General features: G+C 25.6%; 1 protein-coding gene across 1 annotated transcript; it reads right to left on the bottom strand.

Moving 5' to 3' along the window:
- Positions 1 to 234: 234 nt before the first annotated feature.
- Positions 235 to 25,641, bottom strand: LOC129963865 (exportin-2-like). Its single transcript, XM_056078443.1, has 26 exons — positions 25,543 to 25,641; positions 24,005 to 24,090; positions 23,287 to 23,432; positions 21,674 to 21,772; positions 20,326 to 20,471; positions 18,587 to 18,677; positions 18,364 to 18,471; positions 17,628 to 17,720; positions 16,992 to 17,159; positions 15,509 to 15,638; positions 14,766 to 14,831; positions 13,853 to 13,962; positions 13,024 to 13,116; positions 10,958 to 11,042; positions 9,658 to 9,719; positions 9,443 to 9,579; positions 8,453 to 8,556; positions 8,266 to 8,363; positions 6,699 to 6,849; positions 4,998 to 5,200; positions 3,404 to 3,501; positions 3,192 to 3,277; positions 3,010 to 3,091; positions 2,776 to 2,922; positions 1,676 to 1,907; positions 235 to 508 (listed from the first exon to the last, which is right to left on the bottom strand). Exons 2-26 carry the CDS (start codon positions 24,087 to 24,089, stop codon positions 419 to 421), a joined length of 2,910 nt encoding a protein of 969 aa, XP_055934418.1. The 5' UTR covers position 24,090; positions 25,543 to 25,641; the 3' UTR covers positions 235 to 418.
- Positions 25,642 to 25,812: the final 171 nt, after the last annotated feature.

The following is a 25,812-nucleotide window of genomic DNA, read 5'->3' on the forward strand; positions in this document are numbered from 1 at the left end:
CATACAAATTTAAAGCATCATAATTATTTTTTTCTTCAGAAATACATTTATTGATTGAAATGGCACAAAATATAACGCTTTAATTCATTTGGAACATTTTTTAAGTTTAAAATATGTATCTAAGTTTAAAATATGTAGGGTCATAATAGAATGAATCCCCTTGTTTCTTTCATATTAATGCTGATATATTTTCTTAATGAACAGTAGTATTTACAAAAAGGTAGAGAAAGAAAGTCAAATTAAAATGTTTTATTTCAATCAATAAATTGAATGAAAAACTGACACATTGTAAGTTCTATGGAACAGCATGTAAGAAAAAAAAAATCAAGAAAGCGATCAATAAAAACGTTCAACTGGTGATTTATATACAATGTCTTTCACAGTCTTTTGACATCACATTCATTTATCACATCCATTTTCAGGACAAAACGATCCCTGCAGCTTGGAGATAGGTCTGTAGATGCAGGGCAGCTTCTGGAGCTAGATGAGAAGAAATCAACGTTGGGAGCTGAAAGAAAGGAAATATTAATGGTTATTTATGCATAATGAAAAAACAAAACAAAAAAACCTTTGAATTTATTCATTAAAATTGGACTAAATCAACATTACAAGTTATAATTTAGTCATGAACAACAAAAGATTGAATATTTTACCACAATATATTATAATAACAACCTTTATATATTTGCAATGTGCTTACAAATGCAATATTTCAATAATGTATAAAAGAATTTTTTTTCTCCTATTGAATCACTAACCAGTTATTTATTTTAATTCATCAATTCAGAGGCACAATAAAAATAAATGATACTCAGAGCAGAAAAGCAAACCATATCAATAAATCTGCAAATTATCATGCTAGTATCAATAAATTAATCCTAAACAAAAAGTTCGAATATCAGATAATCATAGGGTTGTAGCCATGCTTTAAGAAGATAACCATTATTTTATTGATTTTCAATTCACCATTCAAAATTCTGAACCTGTTACACAATAGACAACTTGAATTCTATTTAAGTAGGGATGGGTGGACTGATTCTTTTCAGGAATATTCTGCAAAAACAACTACATCCCAATATATTGTTTTGGAGTTCGTTTCTTACTGCATAAATGATTCATCTTGATATAAAAGGAATGTTTAAAATAAATAGTTTCAAACTTTTAATCCGAACACCATAATATATTGGTTTAGGCTTGATTCATTTATCTCTATATTTCTTTATCAGCAATAACACAAAAAAAAATGTATCAAAGAATAACACAATGCATGCAAGTATAAACCCAGTAATCAAAATATTAAAAAGTATTGTAAATACATTGTACTTATTACTTTTTTTAATTATTAAAATAAAAAAACACCTTAATTTAAAAACTTATTTTTTATAATTTAAATAAGTGTAAAAATTGTACAATAATATGCTCTTATAATCACAAAAGTAAAATCATGATTAATTTTTAGTTAAAAATATAATTAACATTTTGAAATACTTATTTCCCAGTTAATATCAACAATCTACAAAGTGTCCTGTTTCCAACTTTGAAACTTTAGATTAAACAATGTCCTATAAAGCAATTTGAATGATTTTTGCATCAAACAAAATTACAATTTACACAAAGTAATTAATCTAAAAATATCAGCAAATTAAAATTGAACAACAACAACAATAAAACTTACTTTTCCAGGATGGTTAGCTGATAGTTTCTGCAGCGATTGTGCTAAGTGCAGCCTGGCATCAGCTACCTGCCCATTGATAGGATCATGCTCTGATTTGCCTGCAAAGAGCAATTGGCAATACGCACTTTGGTAGCCAGGCATCTCATCAACTTCGATGTAATGTTCATCGTCTGGGATGCTGTCGTCTTCAGGAAGCTCAAACAAACTAATCAGAGTTTGCAGAAGAGGACCCCTGTATGAATTCATACACAATGCATTTTCATCAGAACCAAAGCGAATACAAAAAACTTTCCTTTCATTAAAGACAATTTAAATATTTTACAATAAGGCAATTGAAAAGAAAATTTATTAAAGATTTAAATAAAATATATAACTCTTAATTAAAATTTAACTGCCAATCTCTACAGTAAAATATATTGAACAAACAACTTAAATTTAGTCACGCAAAAACCCATAATTATTATTAAAATAATGAAATTAGAATGACTTCAATACATTTTAGATACAAAGATTAACAATCTTAAGAAAAATGTATTTAACACATCTTAAAAGGGGTGTTCTTTCAAACTTTCACCATATAGTGGGTTATTTTTTGCAATTCACATGTAAAATTACTTTTGTACAAAATAACTAACAGCTTTCGAACTAGTTCAATAATTCACAGAAAAATTACATTGAAATTATTATTATTTGAAATAAAATGTAAATAAGTCAAAGCCTTTAAAACTTTATACAGCAAAAAGGTACAACAGTAGAATATTACATAATTGAAAGGAAAAGCTAAATTACAGATTGGATCTTTTTTAATAACAAGATAAGATATTACTAACTCTATTTTTTGAAGAATTTCACAAAGCTATTCAGAAACAACCGAAGAAACTGAGAAAGTTAATAATAATAATTAGAAAATTGTAGAAAAAGGCATTTATTTCAGAAAGATAATATTTTACTAAGGAATATTCAAATTATAACATTTATTTATAAAGCAGTGATAATCAAGATCACAGTTTCATTTCAATTCATATGAGTTTTCTGAGAAATTAATTTAGAATGTATATCAAATTCAAATTGTTACTAAATGTAATGATAAATTTACAAACCAGAATTGGCTATAACATCCATCAATCACTTCTGAAGACTCCGTAAGTAATCTGATCATTCCAACAGAACAAATCTTCCTCTCAATGTTTCCAGAAACTTTCTGCAAGTCTGGAATGATTAACCTTTCAATGACCATGGAAAACATTCTGAAATATATCCAATATTTTAGATCTGACAGACATGACACAGGAAGAATATCTTGATTAAAATAAGTAAGGATTCCTAACACTTACTTGGGTTGAATGGTATCAATAAGTGATATAAGGGCACTTGGTCCAAACTTGTATGTAAAGAGAAAGAAGAAAGACAACAGACCTAAAAATAAGAAAATATGACAAATTAATAAAATTAAAAAAAAAAAAAAAAATACATCAGTCGTTTCTCTTTGAAAAACAGTAAATAGTATAAAACTTACATTTTACATATTTTGTTGTTTTAGAATTTTGCAGTCGATGAAAAAGAAGAACAAATATGTGTTTGAGATATTCATTCAAAGTTTCTCTAAAAAAGAAATGGAACACATATATATATATATATTAGAACAACTTAGTGTTTTAAAATTGGATCCTTTCACAGCAGTAATTGAATTCAAATTAAAAAGTGGTTCACAGAAGGAATAAGACTTACGCAGGTAGTTTTTCAATTAGCCTCTGCAATATGAAGAAGCCCTCATGATCATTGGTTTTAGAAGCTATTAATTTCTGGAAAACACCTAGTACACCATTCTGAAACAAACAAAGCTATCAATGAGCAAACTACAATTATGAATAATTATGTACATTTAATCTTAATTCAAGTAAGGCATATATTATTTTATTCTATTACTCGAAGCATATACTGTTATCATTCAAATAAATAAAACCAAACAGAATTTAGGACAAAATATCTTGACAAGAAATAAAATTGAAAACATTTAAAAATTAAGCACAGTAAACAAACAAGAATCAAGGAAATTCAATACACAGTTTGCAAAAAGACCAAAATAAAGCATAAATCACAATGAATGTCCTTATGACTTAAAATAAATAGTATACTAAAAGAGTATTAACAAGATGTTGATTATTTCTTCAAAATAATAACTGCCATTTTTGTTTCTGAATGCAAAATAAGCTCCTTGAATTTTTTCCCCCAAACACAGATAATTCAATAAATGATAAAATATGAATTTTTCTAGTTCTTCATATAATTTAATACACATTTTACAAATTAATGACAAATTATTTGCCGATATGCTAAATACAAATAGATCAATTTTTGAAGTTCTAATCGCAAAGCAAGCTCATCCAATAATTTTGCACAGTACACTCCCGAGTATCCGGTTCACGACTATATGGCTTTCATACTACTAGAGTAATTTTCTTTTATCGTTCAACGAGGAAGGCAAGATTTTGCAGAAGCAGTCATCTATTAAGGACTTTTTCAAAAACTAAAAACTGAAAGTTTTGACTCTTGGTTACTTTTTCATACCAGTGTAATCTGTGAAAAATAAAACCAGTTTGAGTCAATTTTCTTAAGAATCAGGCCTGTGATTTACATTAACAAAATGTTAATGTAAATCCTAATGTTATGAATGTTCTTTTTTTTTTTTTCCCCTGCTTTCACATTTGAGTTAGTCATTACAGAATTTGTTAAAATGTGAATACTTTATACCCTTTAACTCACTTTTTCTCTAATAAATTCTTGAAACATGCAGTGCATTATATAAACTACAAGTACAGAGTCTTCTATTTTAACACGACATGTTACCGGCAACTGCTTCTTTCATTCACCGAGCCACAGCCATGTTTGCCTTCTACATGGCTCGAGAAAAATGGAGGGCTTAGAACTCAATAAGTGAGAAAATAGGTATTATAACAATAAGATTTTATATAAAAACTTTGTCTTCTGGTATTGGTGGAAAAAGAAATGAGTTCATAGAACTCCAGCTTATCCGGCTTTTTTCTCATCTAATCTACTCTTTCACCACATTAGGCTGGATACTCGTGAGTGTACTGTATTAACTATTACATTTAGCATAACATAGTTATTAAAGGTTCCTTAAAAGTTATTCAATCTGCCATTTTCAAGCATATCATTGTATAAACAATAGTAGCATTTTAAAATCTGCTTCTAGATTACATTTTGGGAAAAAGTTATCCAAATATTTTTAATCTAAATATTTGAAGGAAGGGAAAAAAAGTCTTTTACACATGGAATACATAAAGTGTTAATTTTTGCATACCAGTTTCTGTGAGGCGACAATGCGTTGAGCTTCCTTTTCTATGAAAGCCTGCAAGAGTCTGCTGAGTGCAGGAATATTCCCCACTCGCTCCCATAAGACAGGAGAGAGAAGGCATGGGAATAGTTCCATATAATGCTCTGGGACGGGAGGATCTCGAAATTCCAGGAACAAAGATAGCAGTTGGAACACATAAGGAACAAATTCTGCAAAAGAGAGTGTATTCAAATATAAATACTATGAATTCATTTTAAAATCATTTTATTTTGAAATATGACACATGCTTGCAGACTTTAAAATTTTCTCACATTTACATGCGATTTTCATATTTTCGTCACTAATTTTCAGATATTTATATTTTCATAATCTTTTCTGCATTTTCAGGAATTTAAAAACTTTTAATAGTTAAAACAGGGAAGTATCTAATATACACATTATATGTAGGAACATTCTAAATGGAATTAGTTTTAAAGGTATAAGTAGATATTTTCAAATTAAATATTTGACACAAAATAAAGTTTTATGTCAGGTTTAATGGCACCATTATCTGAAGAACTTGAAACATAATCATGAAAGGAGAATACATATTTCCTTTAATGCAGCGACTGCTTTAAAAAGTTAGAAATCCACTGCCCCAAAGACAAATCATATATCTGCAAAGAAGTTCCTTAATTATCTGAACCTTTTCATTGTTTCATGTTTGATAGCAGTTAATTTGTCTTAATGCATATATATTTTTAAAACATCTATGAATAAATTATGCTTAAGATTTAAGAGATAATAAGAGATTTTATAACTAAATACAAAAGATTAAAATCATTCACTTTAGAAATTAATGTTTCTAACTTACCATAAGATCAAAATAATTAAGAGGTCAGAGGATTAAAAATCAAGTATGAGCATATTTCCAGCTCTTAACTAATACCATATTAACAGACATTATAGAACGCCATTATTAATGATTGAGTTTAAATGTATATGACTGTGATGGAACATATTTTATAAATGTTATTCAAAATACCTAGGAGTATTTATACACATAACTAATAAAAAAAAATACTTCCTCCGTCTGGAAGCATGATTTAATAATAATTTTTGTTCATAATTATGGTATATATTAACAAATAATTGCAGTATTTGCTCAGGACAATAAATTTGTCAATGGTTTAAACTAAAGAACTAACAATTAAAGAAGAACCTAGTTCTTCTTTAATTGTGGCTTCTTGAGAACATATTAAATCTCTTTATATTAAAATTGTCTTATTCATACGATGAGAATTGTTTTGAATTTGTAACTCTTTCTTTGCATTACAATACTACTTTCATCAAAATAATCTATTTCACATGTACAAATATGCATGTTATTTTATGTTATATGGATGTTATTTTATATGCATTTTTTTTCATAGAACATTTTATTTAACTAAATTAAAATGTTTGTTAACATTCATGTCTCATCTAATACTTACTGACAGATAAAAACAAGGCTACTATCCTATAAGATTATTCATTTCATCAGTTAATCTTATTTTTCTATATCTAATCTATATATATTTTTTTAAAAATGCATGTTATATTCCCGAACACAGGGAGCAATGCATTATATTTAAATTCATAATTTGAAATTCTTATTAATACTATCAATTTTTAAATAAAAATGAAAGGTAACATTTTAGCATGAAATGTTTAAATATAAATAAATACCTTGAATATCTTGTCGCAAAATATTTTCGAAAACTGGAAAAAGTGCTTCTTCAAATTTTGAAACAGCCATCTTATTACTATTGCAAGTAATACGAATAGCTAAGCTCAGAGTTTCAAATAAATAGTGATTAAAATGAGGCCGGCTTGGGTTCTAAAAAAGAAAAATCATATTCTCAAATTTAAAAAAAATCATACAAAATTGAAGTAACAATAAATATGAAACTTTATAACAAAATATAAATTAAGAGGAACATAAGGGAGAAAAGAAACCCCTTGTATCAAAAATAATGTAGAAAAAAATTTCTCAAGGATTGTATTATTGCAAAATCAGATTAATAATCCAAATAATTCAAAAGTATCATTAAGCAAAATTGTAGAATATGTTCAGCATTATTTATTTATATGTCCCTAATCCAAAATTCTATATTTAATGTTGTAGCTATAGCGTGTTGGTGAATGTGACATAAGAATTACCTAATTAGATCAGCCTGATTAGATAAGTCAGAAGACAGACATGAATCAAATTTTGCCAGATCTAGATTTGTTTTGCTCATTTACATCAAAGAATTGAAGATATATTAATGTAAAGAAGTAAAAAAAACTTGTCAAGTTCAACACAATTGCTCTTATTATTTATAATTTCATTATTTCATACTGTTTTTTATTCGGCAAATGTACTCATATGCTATAGATCGGAAAACTACTATCAATAAATATTTTTATATTAAATATAGTTTAAAATCAACTTTTTTTAGAGCTATTAAAATAGAGAAATTAAAATGAAATCATTTTATTTACTTCTTTATACTTAAAATATGTAGAGATATTTGAGAGAGATCAAAGTTCAAGGGGGAAGATGGAAGAGCATCCAGTACTTTAATTAGCAATGGATTTCAAAATCTTTATCTGATGACTTATGACATTAATCTGCCCAAAACCTAAAAGTTTGAAATTGTGTATTTATACTGAATTACAAATTGATTATAAATAAATGGAATATTTTTGGCAAAACAATCATTCAAGATACAGAGATACTGTAAAGAAATGCTAGAGATTTCCTAAAATATACTACAAAGCAAAAAGATTTACAACTATTTTATAATTTATTATATATATGCATGAATATAATGGATTAGATAAAATATTATAATCATATTAGCAACATTCAAGAATTTTTAACTTCAGTTCCATATTACTTACTTATTTTAAAATTATATCTTATAACATAAGAAAATTAATTTAGAAATACTAATGTATTAAAAAATTAATTGCATTAAAAGTGTATTTTTTTCTTTTGTTTAATTTACAAACCAAAATATTCACACCTTTATATTTACACCTAGTTTATAAACATCAAAATTAAAATGCGCACAAAATTCAACTGAAAATATATTAAACTACTGCAGAAAACTACATTTAACAGAAAGCAAAGATGAACGAAAGCTATATTGCCTATATGTATGATCTTAGGTAAATACATTTTAAGGTATTCCTATTTGTTTATAGAAAATATTTATGTTTTAAATTTATTTCACAGAAATACTTGCAGAAAATTATGATTTCTTACCTTGCTTACTTCATTTAATTTCATAGTTAATTTGGGTAACAAGACTTCTAAAAATGGAACAACACCATCTTGAAGCAGAGAGAATGTTCGCATGATTGCTAGAAAAGTCAAAATATAATGGCACTTTAAAAATGATTAAAAATGAAAACTCAAAGAGAGAGAGAGAGAGAAACACTAGTGAACATACCTTTCATGATATACTCATTTTCAGAAGAACTAGGATGTTCAAAAGCAGCAAATAAATTATTTAAAATTAATTCAGCCATTGGTTGCAGTTCTGTTTTCTGAAAACTAGGAAAAGAGCAAAAGAAGTATTTATTACAGTTATTTTAATGGCAATGATGAAGAAAATTCTTTGTGCTTTTAGTAGTAGCATGTGCAGCTCCAATTTTCATTAATTTATTTTTAATGCTAATATAACAGTTTAAAATTCAATTTATAAACTAATAAAATGCTTGTACAACATCAGATATATATATAAATAAAATGAAGAAATTTTCCTGTTACTTAATTAAATTCTTAAAGCTTAATATCCTATTTATAAAACATTCATATTTTACTTCAGTGGTTAAACTAAACATATTCAATTGTTTCCCTTTTGCTTTATCATTGAAGTCAGTATATATTTCCACCCTCCTAAATAATTTTCAATTGGTTATCATTCAATTGGTTACAATAAATTAATATATTTTGAAGTCTAAGTATAGTTTTGAATCCTATTTAAAAATTCGTTTTTAAATTTGAATGAAAAGAAATTTGACAGTCATTTTTATTTTCTGATATTTTAAGTCATTAAAAAAACTCATTTTAAAACAAATCATTTATAAAACAGTTGTTATAACTGATTTTCTATTGATTTTTTCTAAAAAAAATAAACATAATTTTATACCAAACATCTTAATATTTTCAACCTATTTCTTTCTTAAAATTCTAAAATATTCTAAATTAAAGAGAAAATTAGTATTGCTTAAAATAGGAAAAATACTATCGTTTTTAAATCTTATATTGAAAAATAAATCTGGGGAGAATAATCTGGGGAAAATAAATCTTTAAAACATTTACAGTACTAAATAAGAAAAAAATTATTTTGAGTCTATTTTAACTATGAAAAAAAAATGTAATAGTAAAACATTAGCAAAGCATTTCTACTCATATTATGCATCATTTAATTACTTACTATGGTACATTTCCTTCTCCTTTCATAGTGAAAATCCTCTCAATAGCATGAGCAGCATATGTATGCACAACTGAAGTTTTTGATCGAAGGATATTGACAACATGAGGTAATGTATTCAGAACAAGCTCTTTTGGTAACTGAAAATATTGAAAAGTTATAAAAGAGGAATGTATATGATGATATTTTAAAGAAAAAGATAACAATAAGTAACTCACTTGATTTCGAAAAATAACATAATATTTTATGGAATCAGCTTTCAAAACAGGAAATTCATCCACTAAAAGAAAATTGCAGTAACATTTAAATGGGGGAGAAACAGTACAATAATACACATATATGACATTAAAAATGCTAATAAATAGTAAATAAAACTTTTTAAAAATTCAATTGTATTTTCTTAACAAGCTATCATTCAAATTGACAGTTTCTTCAGCAAACATTCTTGATAGTAAATAATATTCCAAGTAAGTTTTAATTTCAAAATGGCCATAATTTTAAGGAAACATAGCCATATTATTTCAAATATCAAGAAAATTTGGAGCAAAACAATTGGAATATACAATTACACTGTCAAATATTTTCTTAAATAGTATTAATGAAATTAAGAAAAAGATTAATAATAAATTTTCTAGATTCTGTTCAAATCATTTCTAGAAAGTCCCTAATAAATTTCCTTTAAAAAAAAAAAGCCCTGCAATGGCATAGATTGAAGGTATTTGAAAATAAGAAATCAAAAAGTTAGTTCACATTGAAAAAAGAAAGAAACCATCATAATATAAAATTTTTCTAAAAATTGTTGTATTGAATTTTATTGTAAATCATAAAATTAAAAATGAATTTATGAATAAAAAAGTGTATATATTGGTAACAAATGTACATAATACACATAAAACAGTAATAACTCCATCATATGCAAGTTATGGTAATCATTAAATTACTGTTCATAAATAAATAAAAATATTTTCTCATTATGCAACAGTGTAAATCTAAAGGCTAAAACAATCTTATCAAAGGCATTGCAAGATTATAAATGCACCAAATAAGAAGAATAACAAATAAAAATTTTAATTCTGTACAATTTGTAACAAATAGTTTAATTTTCTGATTTAATAGCCCATACTATTCAAGTATATACATGGCATATATTATCTTTCAAAATGCTTTATCTTCTAACCATTTGCATCAAATACCACAATATTCAGTGAAATTTGATTCATATCATAAATGGTGGGAGAATTCCACCAAAATTATTATTAGCATATTTTCATGTATTTCAAACACATACATATACAAGCTCATTCTCAGTTTTCATAAAATAATATAAATGACTTAATAGTAAGTATTTATTGATTTCTAACAAGATAATCTGCTACAATTAATAAAAACAATACACAACTATTTAGATTTCCTTTACATAAATTGACAGGAAAATTATATAATAAATAGAAGTATTGCACCCAAAATAAATATTAACAGACAGAGATAAAATTGCAATGGAAGGGATAAAATGCTTACCATTTGCTGACTGAAGAGTAGGTAAGATCTGTCCATTGAAAAAATCAATCACATCTACAAGCTGATTGGTCTGAGTTGTTCCATGCTGAAAGTTCAAATCAGCAGTGTGAAAAACCAATACCAATTTCAATACATTGGAATGAGCATTGTACACAAATTAAAAAAAAAAATTATGTAAAAAATTCCCTGATATAATAATTTTACAATTTTTAGAAGATTTAAATAGGGCTGAATTAAGATCTGCAAGTGCTTTTAGGAATAAAGTGTCATTTTTTTTTTTACCAATCCCAAAATTAGGCATTTAATTATCTCATTGATTTTAATTTCTAAACATGCAATTTTGAAGTAATACATATTATAATAAAGTGAAATAATGCATTTAATCTTGGATGACCTTCAAAACAGCTGGATTCAGTAATGAGTGTATTTAAATTTGAAAGCAGTTTCAAATAAAATGGTCTTAAAATGTTATAAAACCTTTAATGCACTTTAATATTTAAATGTAAAGTTTAAAAAGACTGCTGATCTATGAGTCAGTAAGTCATCTGGGAAAAATTGATCTGTAAATAACTTTGAAAACAGAAAAAAATTCTCCACAATACCTTCCCAAAATTTAAACTACATTTGATTTTACATTGAAGATGTTCAAATACATATCCTAGTAAATCAAATGAAAGCACAAAATAAGGTAACCATGAAAATGCCCTCCAAAAAGAAAAAAAATCTCAAGGCAATGAAAAATTATAAAACTGCTAAAATACCTAGCCCCTCCCCCATTTGTCCAGATAGCAAATCAGATAATCCAAGTCTAGATTTAAGATTGGAAATATTCCTCTTTTTACCTTTTGGCATCCATCCATATATACAGATCTCTTAATATACGATAAAAAAATTATTAAGCTAGTTATGCTCTAAATTTCTCTTGAAATATTAATATAAATGATCAAAAAGTGTTCAAAAATTAAGATTAATCATGTCATCCTAAAGTCTCTTAACTGAAAATTTTTATCCAATAAAATTTTTAATGTTATCTTAAAACAAGAAAAGTGAAAGTTCAACATTACAAATTTGATAGCAATTGTTTTCTTTTTTATTTTGATTCTCAGGATTTTTAGATTTATTTAAATTATTAAATTTATAGAAATGAAAATTGAGTATGCGTTTAAGACAAAAATATCTTCTCTATTGAGAATTTGTTTAAAAATTTTCTATAGATTATATAGAGCTTATGTTCCAAATTTCCTTCAAACAGTTTTCAAAGTCAAATTTCGTTCACAATATTCAATAACATTTCGATATTCATAGAGATAAATATACATACATAGGCATAATTGCTCCAACCCTACTCTGTAATTGAAACATAATAGAGGTTCAAAAACAATCAAATTTTCAAATTCATTTTTTCCCCCAAATTCTTTCTTTACATTTTCTCAACATGTACTTTTTACTTGAGAAGATAAAATAATTATATTTCCACAGATTATATTTTAAAAATATTTTGCTACTTGTGCATTAACTGCATGAAACTGACAATTTTAAGCTTAATCAATAAACCAACAGTGAACATAATCAAACTAACAAGACACTTTTGGCAATTAATTGCTAGTATGCAGTTAATATGATTTTTTTTTTTTTTAAATTCATACATAACTGTATACTGAATATTTTAATAGTCAAATTTGAATGCAATTTCTTGGACATGAGATATTAAAATATTCAACATCAGTTGCAATAATATGTTTTTTCCAGTTATCTTCAAAATAAAGATATATCTACAATGACTTACTGGTTGTTATTTATTTACAAAAGACCTACAATCTTGTAACCAGTTTTTCTAGCCTTTCTAACCATTGTCATATTCTTAATATTTGTCATATGTGAATGTCTACCAAGTATCTTCGACATGTCTGAAGCCCAATTAAATATCAGAATCTTTGACTAGAAGCAAATATGGTACAAAACAGTCATATGAATTGGATTTCCTTCATTACCATGCTGATTAAGATATTCAAATACTATTTCCATTTACACAATTATAATAACTATAAAAAACAAACTTTTCTTACCCTTGCTGTCTGGCCTTTAATAGTCATAGAGGTTACTAAATAGATGGCAGCATCTTTGCTCTTCCAATGAGTATTAGGATCCTTTGCATAATTCTATGAAAAGCATTATCTTTATTGCATAAATGAAGAATTATTGAATATATATATATATATATATATATATATATATGTTACATTCAATAACATTTAAATTTTATTTATATTTTCTTTAAAAATTCTACAAAAAATTAAAATAATTATTAAAATATAACTATGATTGAAAATATATTGCATGAAAATAAATAAAAAAAATATACTGAAAAATATCGCCTGAAAAAACAAAATAGAATTTTAGATATACTAAAATCTCGATTAGAAAATTCATGTTCCATCAATAACTTCTGATAACAGAATTCACATAAATTGAACATTAATAATACATTAAAACTCCCAATTTATGCAAAAATATAAAAATCTTTATTTTTTTCTTCTCACTTTAAGACTTGCTATTTTAGAATAAGATCCAAACACAAGATTTAGAAATAAAACCAAATAACAAAATTGGCACATTCTCCATCACAAGCAAGGTGGAAACAACAGCAAGAATTAAATTGTACAAGTGAAGAAAAAGCAGTCAGTTTTGTCATACAATTCCATTTGGAAGTTGATAATAATCAGCTGAAAAACTTCTACAGTAAACAAATTGTCATAGTAGAGCTTATGCATAAGAAAATCTAATATATGCAACTCAATATATTAGATGCAGATCCAACAACAACAGAATGCAACAGTTATGTGGAAAGCAAACAATTATTTGGAAAGTAAAATGAATAACAATATAAATCATTACCTGCAACATAGCATTAACATAATTAGAGAAAATTTGTGTAATGTTTGCTTCAAAATGCCTTGCAAGAGCTTTCACTAAATCACATGCTGCTCTTCTTCGGGTATCCATATCTACATATTAGAAAATAAATAAATAAAAACATATATATTATTTTAAATTTAATTCATTTAAACAAATTATTCCTTAACTTTAATTATTTATTCTTCTGAATTTCTAATAAATAATATTTTGGGCTTAAAAAAAATCAATAAAAAATGCCTTGATAAAAATATTTTAAAATTTTTTATATTAATCTAAATATTAATATATTTAATATAACTGGCAAAAGCAAAGAATTATTACTACAGCTTCAACCTAATTTCACCAATTTTCATCTCATATATAGTCTTAACAACCCCTAAATACATCATTAATGGTCACCTAGCTTTCAACCTCCATTTTCAAAAAAATATCACAAAATGAAGTCTTAACAAAGTTCTTAGATTTAAAAACTGGAACAATTCTTTCAATCAATTTTATCACTTTGCAGGTTTAGTTAATAATCAGACTGCTCTAAGTTTATTGTACAAACATAATTTAAAACAGTAATTTCATTTCTAGTAATAAGATAATTTCCTCAGAATTGTTTGAAATGACTAAATGAATGATATTAACAAGTGGACAAATTGCTAATTACTGTTTTAAATTATTTTCTTTCATCAAATAAGAATTTATAAAATAAATTTCAGAAAACATTCAAGTGAAATGAAACAGCAAATGATTGATAATCAAGTCAAACGAATAGTAACTTTGCAATGGATTAATTATTTGAAAACATATGGAAAAAAAAAAAAGTTTTCTTAAAATGCTTTGTTCCCAACCCAATTGGTTTTTTAGCATCAATATTTGTTATATATCTGATTCCATTCCATACCTGAACCTTCAATATCTCTTCTTATGTATTCTTCAGGATTATCTTCAAATAATTCTTCATCACAGTCTAAAATAAATAATTTTTTATTAACAAACAGTTTGAGTATCATCCAGATATTTTTAAAAACTAATCTGAATTAATCAACAAAAGAAATAAATTAACTAGAGAAGGTGCATATTGATTTATAAGTCGCACATAATTTTAATTTGTAAAAGAAAAAAAGTTATTGTATAACTGAAATTTCTTATAAATACACTGAAATCAAGCTGGAATAGGAATAATGCGTCATCCCGGTCATCTGGGCATCCCAGGTTTGGTCATGGTTGTTCATCTGTGAGGCGTGTGAATGTGCAGCCCCTCCCTCCCCGTAAAAAATAAGTTGTGGAAGCGAATGTGACACATGAATAACTAAGATGTACTCTTGGCCCTAGATGGCGCTACTAAAACAAGAGATGATCTCTCGGCTTAAAATCGATGATTTCATCAGTGGGCTTGTATATGATAAGTGCCATAAGAAACAACAACACTCAAATCATTCACTGAAAATATTCAATTGATTTACTGACATTTTATTAAAAGTTCAAATTTTCATTTTTGCACATCACAATCTGCATGAAAATCTTATTCAGAATGTAAATTTTAGTTTAAATAAGCTGAAACAGAATGCAAGTTTTTTTTTTTTTTTTTTTTTTTTTAACTATAATATACAAGGTTTTTTGACACATAAAAGAAATTATACATACCTCTAAATTCCATGTTAGGAATGATTACTTTTTCACAAATAGAGCTCAGTACATCAGAGGCTTCAAACAAATGCTTGGAATTTGGTCGATCAGCAACAGATGAAAGAAAATGTATAGCATTACTCACCAACTGAAAGAAAAAGATTAATAATATTATTTCCTCTTATACACAAAAATAAATAGATCAAAAATAAATTGACATTTCTTTTAAATATAAATCTATGTTTAGTAAGTTTTATAGAAAAAAAACATTTTTTAAGCATACGGTTCAAACTGAGATTAACATAATTGGATATTATAACTTGTATGAATGCACAAGCAAGAAATAATCTAAATTTCAATAATTGCTATAAAACTGTCTCTTTACATAATTTTATTTAAAAAAATCAAGAAAAGTAAAATACACATTAATCTATATAATGAGGAAATTTTCATACTATAGGGTATTGGAACCGAATTTCTATATTTGTTTTAAATCAAAACAATAAAGTGTAATATATATTGCAAGTAATTTTGATTTTTAATTAAAATAAATCTGTATTAACTAACACGGTTCAGATAATAATAGAAACAGATATATTATAATAAAGATGGAAATTTTATTATTCACTAGAAACTAAAAAAAAATTTTTTAACAAAATTATCAGCATTTCCTTTAAAAAAACATAACAAATATCTTAAAGCACTTATGTTTCATTAAATCATCCTGTGATCAGAGGAGAGAAAAGAAAAATATTTCAAATAAGCAATTTTTCTTTTCACAAGGATTAGACTTTACAAAACTTTTATCAAATAAATATATTCAATAAAAACCTTATATTTTTATATCAGAAATAACTTTCTTTTCAGTTCCAACATTTATTGGTCAATTATAATGCACATTTTTTTTTTTTTTTACATTAACCATAAGGGAAACTTAAGACAGGATGTTTGATGATCAATATCATGCAGTATTTTTTTTTTTAATGAAACCTGTATTTTTAAAATAAGTTGACATGAATAAGTAAAATTATTTAAAAAGTTTCATAGAACTCTTGAATGATAATGTGTTTCTCTAAAAATAAAGAACACAAACATTGATAGTTTAAATTTTCACAATATTCTCAAAAATAGTCAAAATTCCAATCATGACTAAGATAGTATGAACATTTATAAATATTTGAAAGATAAATATTAAACGGGGTAATACATTTTACACTTGCAGCAAGTGGCGGATTACAAATTATTTAACAAATTACTCAGTTTCTTACATTCGGTATGATTTTCAACAAAATATTTAATTAATTGATAATTAAAACAATGCAATTACATTTGTATCACATTGTTAAAAGAATATGCATGATAATTGTATGAAATTTTAAAAAAAGCAGATAGTTTTAATAATTATTCTCTAAATATGTATGGCATTAATAAAGTTTGACACAAACATCCCACATAAATCCAAAAATCATTTTAATTTCAACTTGTCATTAGCATTACTTACCAAATCATATTTTACTTGCTGTCCTACAGTAGTAAGTAAAGACCAAACAGCAGTTACAAATCCAGGTAAATATTCCGCAAACTCCTCAGCATATTTCTGTGCATACAAACCAATATTTTCACATATTTGAGATTTCAAATCCTCTAGAAGACCCGCTTCTTCATCTTCCTAAAAGTTCCAAGTCATATATCATTAAAGGTATCAATATCAAATAGATTAAAAAAAGAAAATTCTAGTTATTAATGCATATCATTTATTCAATGAGATAATTCCCACAGAATGATTAAAAAAAAAAAAAAAACTATATATATAAGCAATACTCTGGAAAGTTATGTCATTCTGCTCTATTTTCCAACTTTTATTTACAGAGAAGAAAGCATATATTTTGTGAAAATTCTTTCGTATTACACATAAAACAATGATGGCATTTTAATTCAAAAAGTCAGTAACATAAAATGATAAATTTTATATCTCAATAACATTAAATAAATAAATTTTATATTAAAATACTTCATTTGAAATTATTCATTTATAATTAAAATAATAAAAACTTGAATATGGAAACATGTTTATCATTTCTAAAAAATTTATAAATCATACTACACAGCAAATTATATTTAAAAAAAAAATATTTACCCCAGTTTTGAGTAATTCATTGTTAATTGTTAACAATTTTAAGAAATAATTCATCCATACTTTGATGTTGTCTTCAAAAAATTCAGGAATATCCTTAAAAAAAAAAAAAGGTAGAATATAATTATACTATATAATCATAATGGATAACAGCAAGTTTAAAATTAAAAGCAGGCTATCAAAAGCTGCAATTAAATTAAGGAAAAATTTGTAAAGCAAAACAAAAATACAAGTAAAGAAGAGAAATAATAAGAATTCATAGTTAAAAATTTTCTTATATTTAAATATAATACATTTTTAATTTCTATTGCCTAATTATATTAAAAATTAAAATTTAGATTTATTATTGTTTAAAGCCAAAAATGCTAAGAAGATTTTTAAAAAACTGATTTTTTAAAAATATTATGTACTTAAGTTTTAATTACGAACATAATAAAGCAGTATTTAACTTCCATAAAACCCCATAATTTCTATAAATTCAGTTTTAAAATACTTAAAGTAAAAAAAAAAAAAAAAAATTACAAAGCACAAACTTAAAAATATATTTTATTTAAAACAACATAGAAGTTTGCAAGTTTAATACCACATTAAACTATTGCAGGATGAAATTAAATGAAATATCTTGCCAACAAGAAAAAGATAAATAAATAAAAAAAATTCTTTTAAAAAATAGGTGAATATCAGTTTTATAAGAGTAATAAAAAAGTAAGAGTAATATAAAAAGATAATAAGTATTTACCTGAAAATTCAGACTGTAGAATATCTTGGTGATGAGGACAAGGGAACTAAATATAACTTTTAAAGCATTCACATTTGTTGCATGAGTTTCAGCTAACTGCATTGTTGCCTGCATATTAAAAAAAACATGGCCTTTAGTTAAAAAGCATAATGAAAGGGCAAATTCTGAGCTACAACAAGGTTTTCATATAAAAGATAGATGAGGAAATTAAATATTAACATACCACAAAAAGATCAGTTAATGGTTTGGCAAAATTATCAAGAACAAATTTGATTTCAATCCATAGCTTTTGCGACTTGAATTCATATCGATACCTAAAAATGCAAAAATGTATTATGCAGATTATCCAATAATAAAGAGATGAACACTAATTACAAATAAAATATAGAATTCCCAAAAATGAGAAAAAATATTCAACAACCTAAAATTTACTTTTAAATATATAAAATGTCATTGCAATAAGAAACGATGTGACTACTATACAACATAAAAATTAATGAAAAAAACAAACAAGGGATGAATTTTGTTTCCTTCTATAATAGAAGTATAGAAGTTTCCTTCTCTATATCAGAAATATTACATAGACTGATCATTCTAATCATACACACTGACTAATTTTTAAGCCACTGTAGATAAATATATACATCAAAATGGAAAGATGAATAATTATACAGAGGAATGATAAATAATTACATTCTATCTGAATCAATAAATGTAAATATATATATATATATATCCTTTGAAATTAACTAAATTCTGAACTTTTAATTTCATTATTTTTTTCTTCAGAAAGCAAATGAAATTATTTTAAATTGACAGAAATACTGCTTTGAAAGCTCCATAACATTAAATTTCAACAGCAGAAGAATGGGGGGTGGGGGATAACCCTATAATGGTCAAGAATATTTCACTAAACATTATTATAGAATCAGAAGTTAAATCGATCTTTAGACTTTCTAATTTTCTTTAAATTTCTTCTTCTATGAAAATTACTTCTATATTTTAAATACTTTCAATATATAGTCAAAAATCTAAAGTTCAAAAAATATTTTAGCATAGAATAATTTTTTATAACAATATTCAGAATATGATTCCAAATAATTGTCGAGAAAAACATGTTTTTTCCCCAAAAAAATTTAAACAATGTAGAATACAATTCTTTCCATCATTCAGAGCACTTTCTTTTCAACTGAAATTATATGTTTATATCTAATGGTTAAGGAATTAATTACTGGGTTATGATAAGTGGACACCTGATATTACCAACTCCCCTTCATACTTCTGAATCTTGTTCAGAATCTATGCATCTGCTTGCAGCTTAATAAAATGAAAAGTATAAAAGTAAAGCAGCATTTTCTTTACCAACATTACAAGAAAACTCTATGATGACATCCTTATAACCTTTTTTACTTTCATTTAACGATCAGTTACTAAAGCTGAAACTAAGAATTATCACAGTTCTTTTCACATGCAGGATATTACAACTGACTGAAGAAAGAGTTGCAATAACACATACATAATAAAATTTAATTTCCAAATAGAGGTAATTATTTAATTTTGAAACAATTTATTGAAATACAAAAAAATTTCAATTAAAAATTATAATTTGTAGTACATGGCAATTGAAAAAAAAAAAAAAAAATCAAAATAGGAAGATTTTTAAGTACTTTCAGTCTACTGCGAAAATTCAAAAATTTCTTGCAAAATTCTTTTAGCATAAAATTAATTGTGTATAACAGTATTTAGAATTAATTCCAAAAAATTGCTTGGAAAAACATGTTGAATCAATTTAAGATCGTTTTTTTAAACTTATTTATTTTCAATGAGCAATCTATTTTTTTGGGGTGGGGGGATAGTAAAAATACCCATATAATTGCAACCCATACCATTGCAAAAAAAAAAAAAAAAAAAAAAAAAAAGAACAAGATAATTTACAGAATGAAAATTACGTTAGGTTTATACCTTTTGAACAATGAGTGTGCTGTATGGAGTACACCATTGATAGCATGAAAGTCACCACTTTGGAAATGTGCAACCATTTCTTGAATTAAATTAGGCCATTTCTGTGGAAAATCTTCTCGTCCAATAATACTAACAGCATCACTCAGCTGAAAGAAGGTTTCAATTATCTTTCAAATAGAAGCAATAGATTTAATCAGAAAATAAATACATGAGAAATAAAAAATATAGATTGGAATATGATCTAAGTTTACGAGCATAATTTTGTTAATTAAGTTCAACAGAGAATATGCCAAATCTTATCTATATATGACACAACTACCAGAAAGGCACTAACATTTAAGCTTTAAAATAATTGGATTCTATTAATATTTTAATTATTATCAAAGTTAGCTTAAGTTAAATACATGAAGAATTACATAGGATATCATTATATCTAGAATTCAGTTACCTGAGGCACATGACCAGTAATTGACATTTTGGGTACTTTCAAAAAGATAACAGCACTTACAAAATTTTTAAAAACAATGATTTTCCTAATGAAGATTTTATTTATTTTACAGGTCTCAAAATTTCAAAAACTGCAGTATCACGACATAATACAATGAAGTACATTTTTATTCTACTGAATTGCATGTGATGATAGAAACAATATCAACTACATTGTCTGGACTCTGATGGCAAGATTTAACTGTGCAGTTGGCATTCTCTGTACAGAAAGATGGATCTAAATAGTTATAAATCTAAATATTTTTAAAAAAACAACATTAAATTTAATTTGAAAGCTAAATTACTGATGCCAATATGAAATTGTGCTTAAATTTAAGTAGAGAAATTTCCAAATATATAGAAAGGAATTACTTATCAGTTAATGCAAAGTCACTGCACACACTAATTAAAAATTAATTCAAGCAATTTTAGGAACAACCTTTTTTGCAATAGGGAATTATGCTACTTGTTTACCATAGGCTTAAATTTGCTTTATCCAGAAATTTGATTTTTTTAAAAAACATTTACAAGGTAACCAGTTTATTTCAGTAGTTTGCGATATCCAATTATGACCAATCCAAACCTTGAATGTGATTACAAGGCATTTTAAAATAAATAATATACTTGATTAAAATTACAATTTAAAAACCAGTAATTTACAGTGCACAGTGCACTGAATTTCTGTATTTAAAAATGAAATCTATGTATTCCATAATTTTATATCAACAACTTTAAGATTAGCCAAAACATATGTTTAATGTAATAATTTCAATTTTTTAAAATAATGTTATCTAAAATGTTTTAAATCATACAACATACAATACTGGACTTTATAATGTCAACAAAATCACTCTAGATATACCTGTCTTTGAATTTGTTCTGGACTTCGAAGCATTAAACTCACAATCAGCTGTTTGATAGTTTCCCTATCAGAATCATGAATTTTATTTACATCATCAACCTAAAAAAAGGGAAACAAACAGATTTCTCAATTTAATAATCAAAATGACATAAACTTATAACACACAATATTCAAAGATGCTACTTTCCTTGTAATGCAATGATAGAACAAAAGCTACAACAATTATCTTGACTCTGTAATTTAATTAATGAAAGAATGAAGATATAATTTAAATTATTAAAAGCCTTTTTTGTTGCAAAAAAATCAATTTCAAAAAATATCCATTTTTTTTTATACAGCATCATTTTAAATTTTCATAAAAATTATTTAAACTGATTTTGAAAATGTAAGAAATATCAACATTTTAATTATAATTGAACATCCAGAGCATTTGAGGTCCAGAGATATAAAAATGAAAATCATTAAACAGAGAAAACATAGATATGAAGCTGCTTAATAAAAAAGGTTGAAATGTCTTTTTACCATATATTGCCATTTTGAAGCAACATAAGGTCTACTGGAAACAAATTTCATACATATGCATTTTAGTTTAGAAGATATTATCTGAACTTGCATTCTATATTATAATAACACAAGGATGTCAGAACTTGTTCAGATTTTACATGCACAGATGATAATAAACACAAGAATACTTTCTAAAGTCAAATTTACAGCTAAATATTTTAACTGTTAATGGAATTCCAAGACCAGATTTTAGAACTTTACAATACTGAAGCTTTATATGCTTCGATATAATGATTTATATTAGCAGCCACTTGAAATCATAATATTGGTTTGGCTATGCAAGTTAACGAGTATTTAAAACCCTCTTTATAGTCTGTGTATTTTCTGTAAGTGGTTCAAGGTCACGTTTTCTACCACATTACTGGTACCAGACAACCAATAATGAGGTACAAAATATGTCCTTGAACTGCCTACAGAAAATATACAGACTATAAAACATGCCAGCAGTAGTCAAAAATCATTTCAATAAAAAATAGCTCACATCAATAAAGAAAATTTCTTAAATAATATTTCTCTATAGTATCATAACAAATGGATGATGTTCAAAGAATAGAATATTAATGCTTGAAAAATAAATTGTATGAATAGAGAAACAAAACATGAAAATTGTTATGGTTAGACAAGAAGCATAGTATTAAGGACATATATGGTAAAATTACACTAATTCAGCAGATGTTAGACCAAAAGATTGCTGGATTAATGAAATAGCATTAAAAGAAGTTCATATAAAAAAAGGGGGGGGGGAGAAGGCATTTGAATATATCCATATAAAATCTTCTTTTATCATTTAAATATACAAAATTAATACTATATAAATATTACAAAATATAACTTAAATTAAAAGTAGCTACCAAATGTTTATGTCGCCTCATGGTGACCAATACTATTATGCAGAGGCTTGTTTTGTATTATAATGCTTCCTGTTTGCCTCGTGAAAAATACTGGCCTTTTAGATCCAAACTGGTATAATGCCAATTATTAAATATCATTGAACATATATCAAATGGCAGCAATTATAATAAAGAAAAAGAGGAAGGGAAAAAACTCACTGTTCTCCAATTTCTTTTCACATAATTTTTAAATGTAACAGCACCTGCAATTCTAATAGTCATATCAACATCTGCTTTATCTACTAATGTTAAAAGCAGAACAGGGTAGTTCTGATTAGCTTCCACTGACTCCAGAAATTTTTCCGCTATAACAAAAATGTTTCAAATATTTAAAAAGAAATAAACATGTCACACACATAATACAACATAAAAATTCAGAAAATGGTCCACTAAATGAATATGATAAGGTTAATTGTATCAACCAAATACACAGTTAAGTAATCAAATTAGAATAAATATTGAATTTTCTCTCCTTCTTATTAAGAGGAAAGTTGCTATATATAGATAAATTGATTAAGCATAGGACTTAGAAAAACTTGATTTAGCATAAAAAATTTGAACTTTTACATATAAACAAATAGGTATCCAAGTACTAGAACTTCCAATACTATACCAATTGAAAAATTAATATACTATACATTTTTTATGGCAGAAGAGACATTTTCAGAACACTCTAAGTACATAATTTTTAAAAGCCACCAGGAAACAACTAATGGCTCAATAAAATAATAGAGAAAAGTGAATATTAAATAAAATATATACATTTATTAAGAAAAAATATACAATAAAAGAATAATGAAATATCCAAAAGTCTATTTTAAAATTACAATAAGATTTTCTATTAATAAATAAATATTTTAGTGTTTAATATGCATACCTGGTCTACGAACAGCAGGATCAGGACTCAATGTATGTTGCAAATACCCTACAAGGGTTTGCAGATTATTTTCTGTTACTTCCATTCTATTTGAGGAAAAAAAAAAAAAGGAACTTTAAGATGAGACGGTTAATACTTTGACATTTCAGTTCAATTAATTATAAATAAATTGAAGAGAAATTAAAAGTGATAATGCAAGTCAAAAGTAATAAATATAATATTACATAAATTTCCATATAAATATTATAGAATAATATTTACATTGCTTAACATTTTACGAAAAGTAGAATAATATACAAATGAGTCAAGAAGCACTTTAAAGCACAAAGTTCGCAAGAAATTTTCTTTGGAACATATTGTTGAAATGTATAAATATTAAATGGGAATGGTAATATCTATTAAATAGTTAAAAGAAAAAGGGGGGGGGACAATAAATTTTAAATTCAATTAATCTGTGGTTTCAATATAAACATGTTTGAAATCTACAGCACATCTTCAAAACTAATAACTACATAAAAAAATTATGAAATAAATTGTAAATACATCATAAATTTTAATTATATATTTAGTTTTCACAATACAAACTGAATTAAATATCACAAATGAAAATTACATAAACAAACATAAAAAGTAACTTTTGCACGTGAAAAAAAGTCAGATTTTTAAAATGAAATGAAAATTCTAAAAATCTAGAAGGGAAACTTATGTGTGTTTGACAAACAAAATATAAAATAAATAATTTGAGCAGGAACAATTTAAGTTTAAGTAACCAGTGATTATTTATATTCCACTTTACAGAATTAAAGTGTGACAATTATTTGAGTAAGTAATAAGCAAATCAACAAATACAAATACATTTTCCTAATACAAATAAATCTGGAAATGACATAGTTCAAACAAATTTCCTTATATATTTTGATTACTTCATATTAACATTGTCGATTATATAACAGTTTTTGATAGAAACAGTAAAATATCTACACAATAAACATCTAATAGTAAAATATCTAGAATAATGAATTTGAACAAAATTATTACATGCAGTAAGAGATATAATGATTATATCACCGTGAAATCAAATAAAAAAAAAATAGTTAAAATACCAAAATTTGACAAATTATTACAATCGCCTTATAAAACTTCAATAAACATTTTTGATAATGTTGCAAAGGCGGAATCAATTTAGTTCTCATTTAGAATTAAAGCAGTTTTACATTTTAAGTCGGTAAATCTGTTTAAAACCTGAAGTAATCCAGCAACATGCTTTTCATGAAGGAAACGTGATAGAACGTAATAAGAAAATAAAATTAACGAAGAATAAAAACACATTTGCCATTTATAAGTAATATAATAGATTCCAATATCAGCATAATATTATATATTTAAATGTCAGATAGAAAATAAAACTAATTGTTTCAATAAATGCGTGATGCCGGTAATATTATAACGTTTTTAAAATTAATTCTTAAATAATTTTTAAGAACGAATCAAATTTAAATTTTCTAACAGAAACTAAGCGGAGTGTAAAACATAGATACCTTTATTCTTTAATTGATATAAAACTATTGCAAAGTAGCGGTAAAATATTTCATTACAATAACACAACAATTCAGAACAAATTTTTCGCTGCTGATGGTGTTACGAAGTTACGAATGCAGTTACGAAATTTGATTTTTCTAGTTGAAGAGGGAATAGATATGTGACCATTTATTTCATGACGTACTAGAACAAATCCTTTCCAATGTTTAATGATCAAATTGTTTTAAGCTTCTAAATAATTTGTAACTGTTAAATGCAATATTCGCGTT

Source organism: Argiope bruennichi, chromosome 3 (assembly GCF_947563725.1).
Source record: "Argiope bruennichi chromosome 3, qqArgBrue1.1, whole genome shotgun sequence".
NCBI lineage: Eukaryota > Metazoa > Arthropoda > Arachnida > Araneae > Araneidae > Argiope > Argiope bruennichi.

Coding starts and splice junctions, on each gene's coding strand:
- LOC129963865 (XM_056078443.1), bottom strand. CDS start 24,089: ATGGAAGTAACAGAAAATAATCTGCAAACCCTTGTAGGGTATTTGCAA. Junction 21,773..23,286: donor TGAAAAGAAATTGGAGAACA/GTGAGTTTTTTC, acceptor CCCTTTTTTTAG/GTTGATGATGTAAATAAAAT. Junction 6,850..8,265: donor AATTAAATGAAGTAAGCAAG/GTAAGAAATCAT, acceptor TTTCTTTTTTAG/AACCCAAGCCGGCCTCATTT.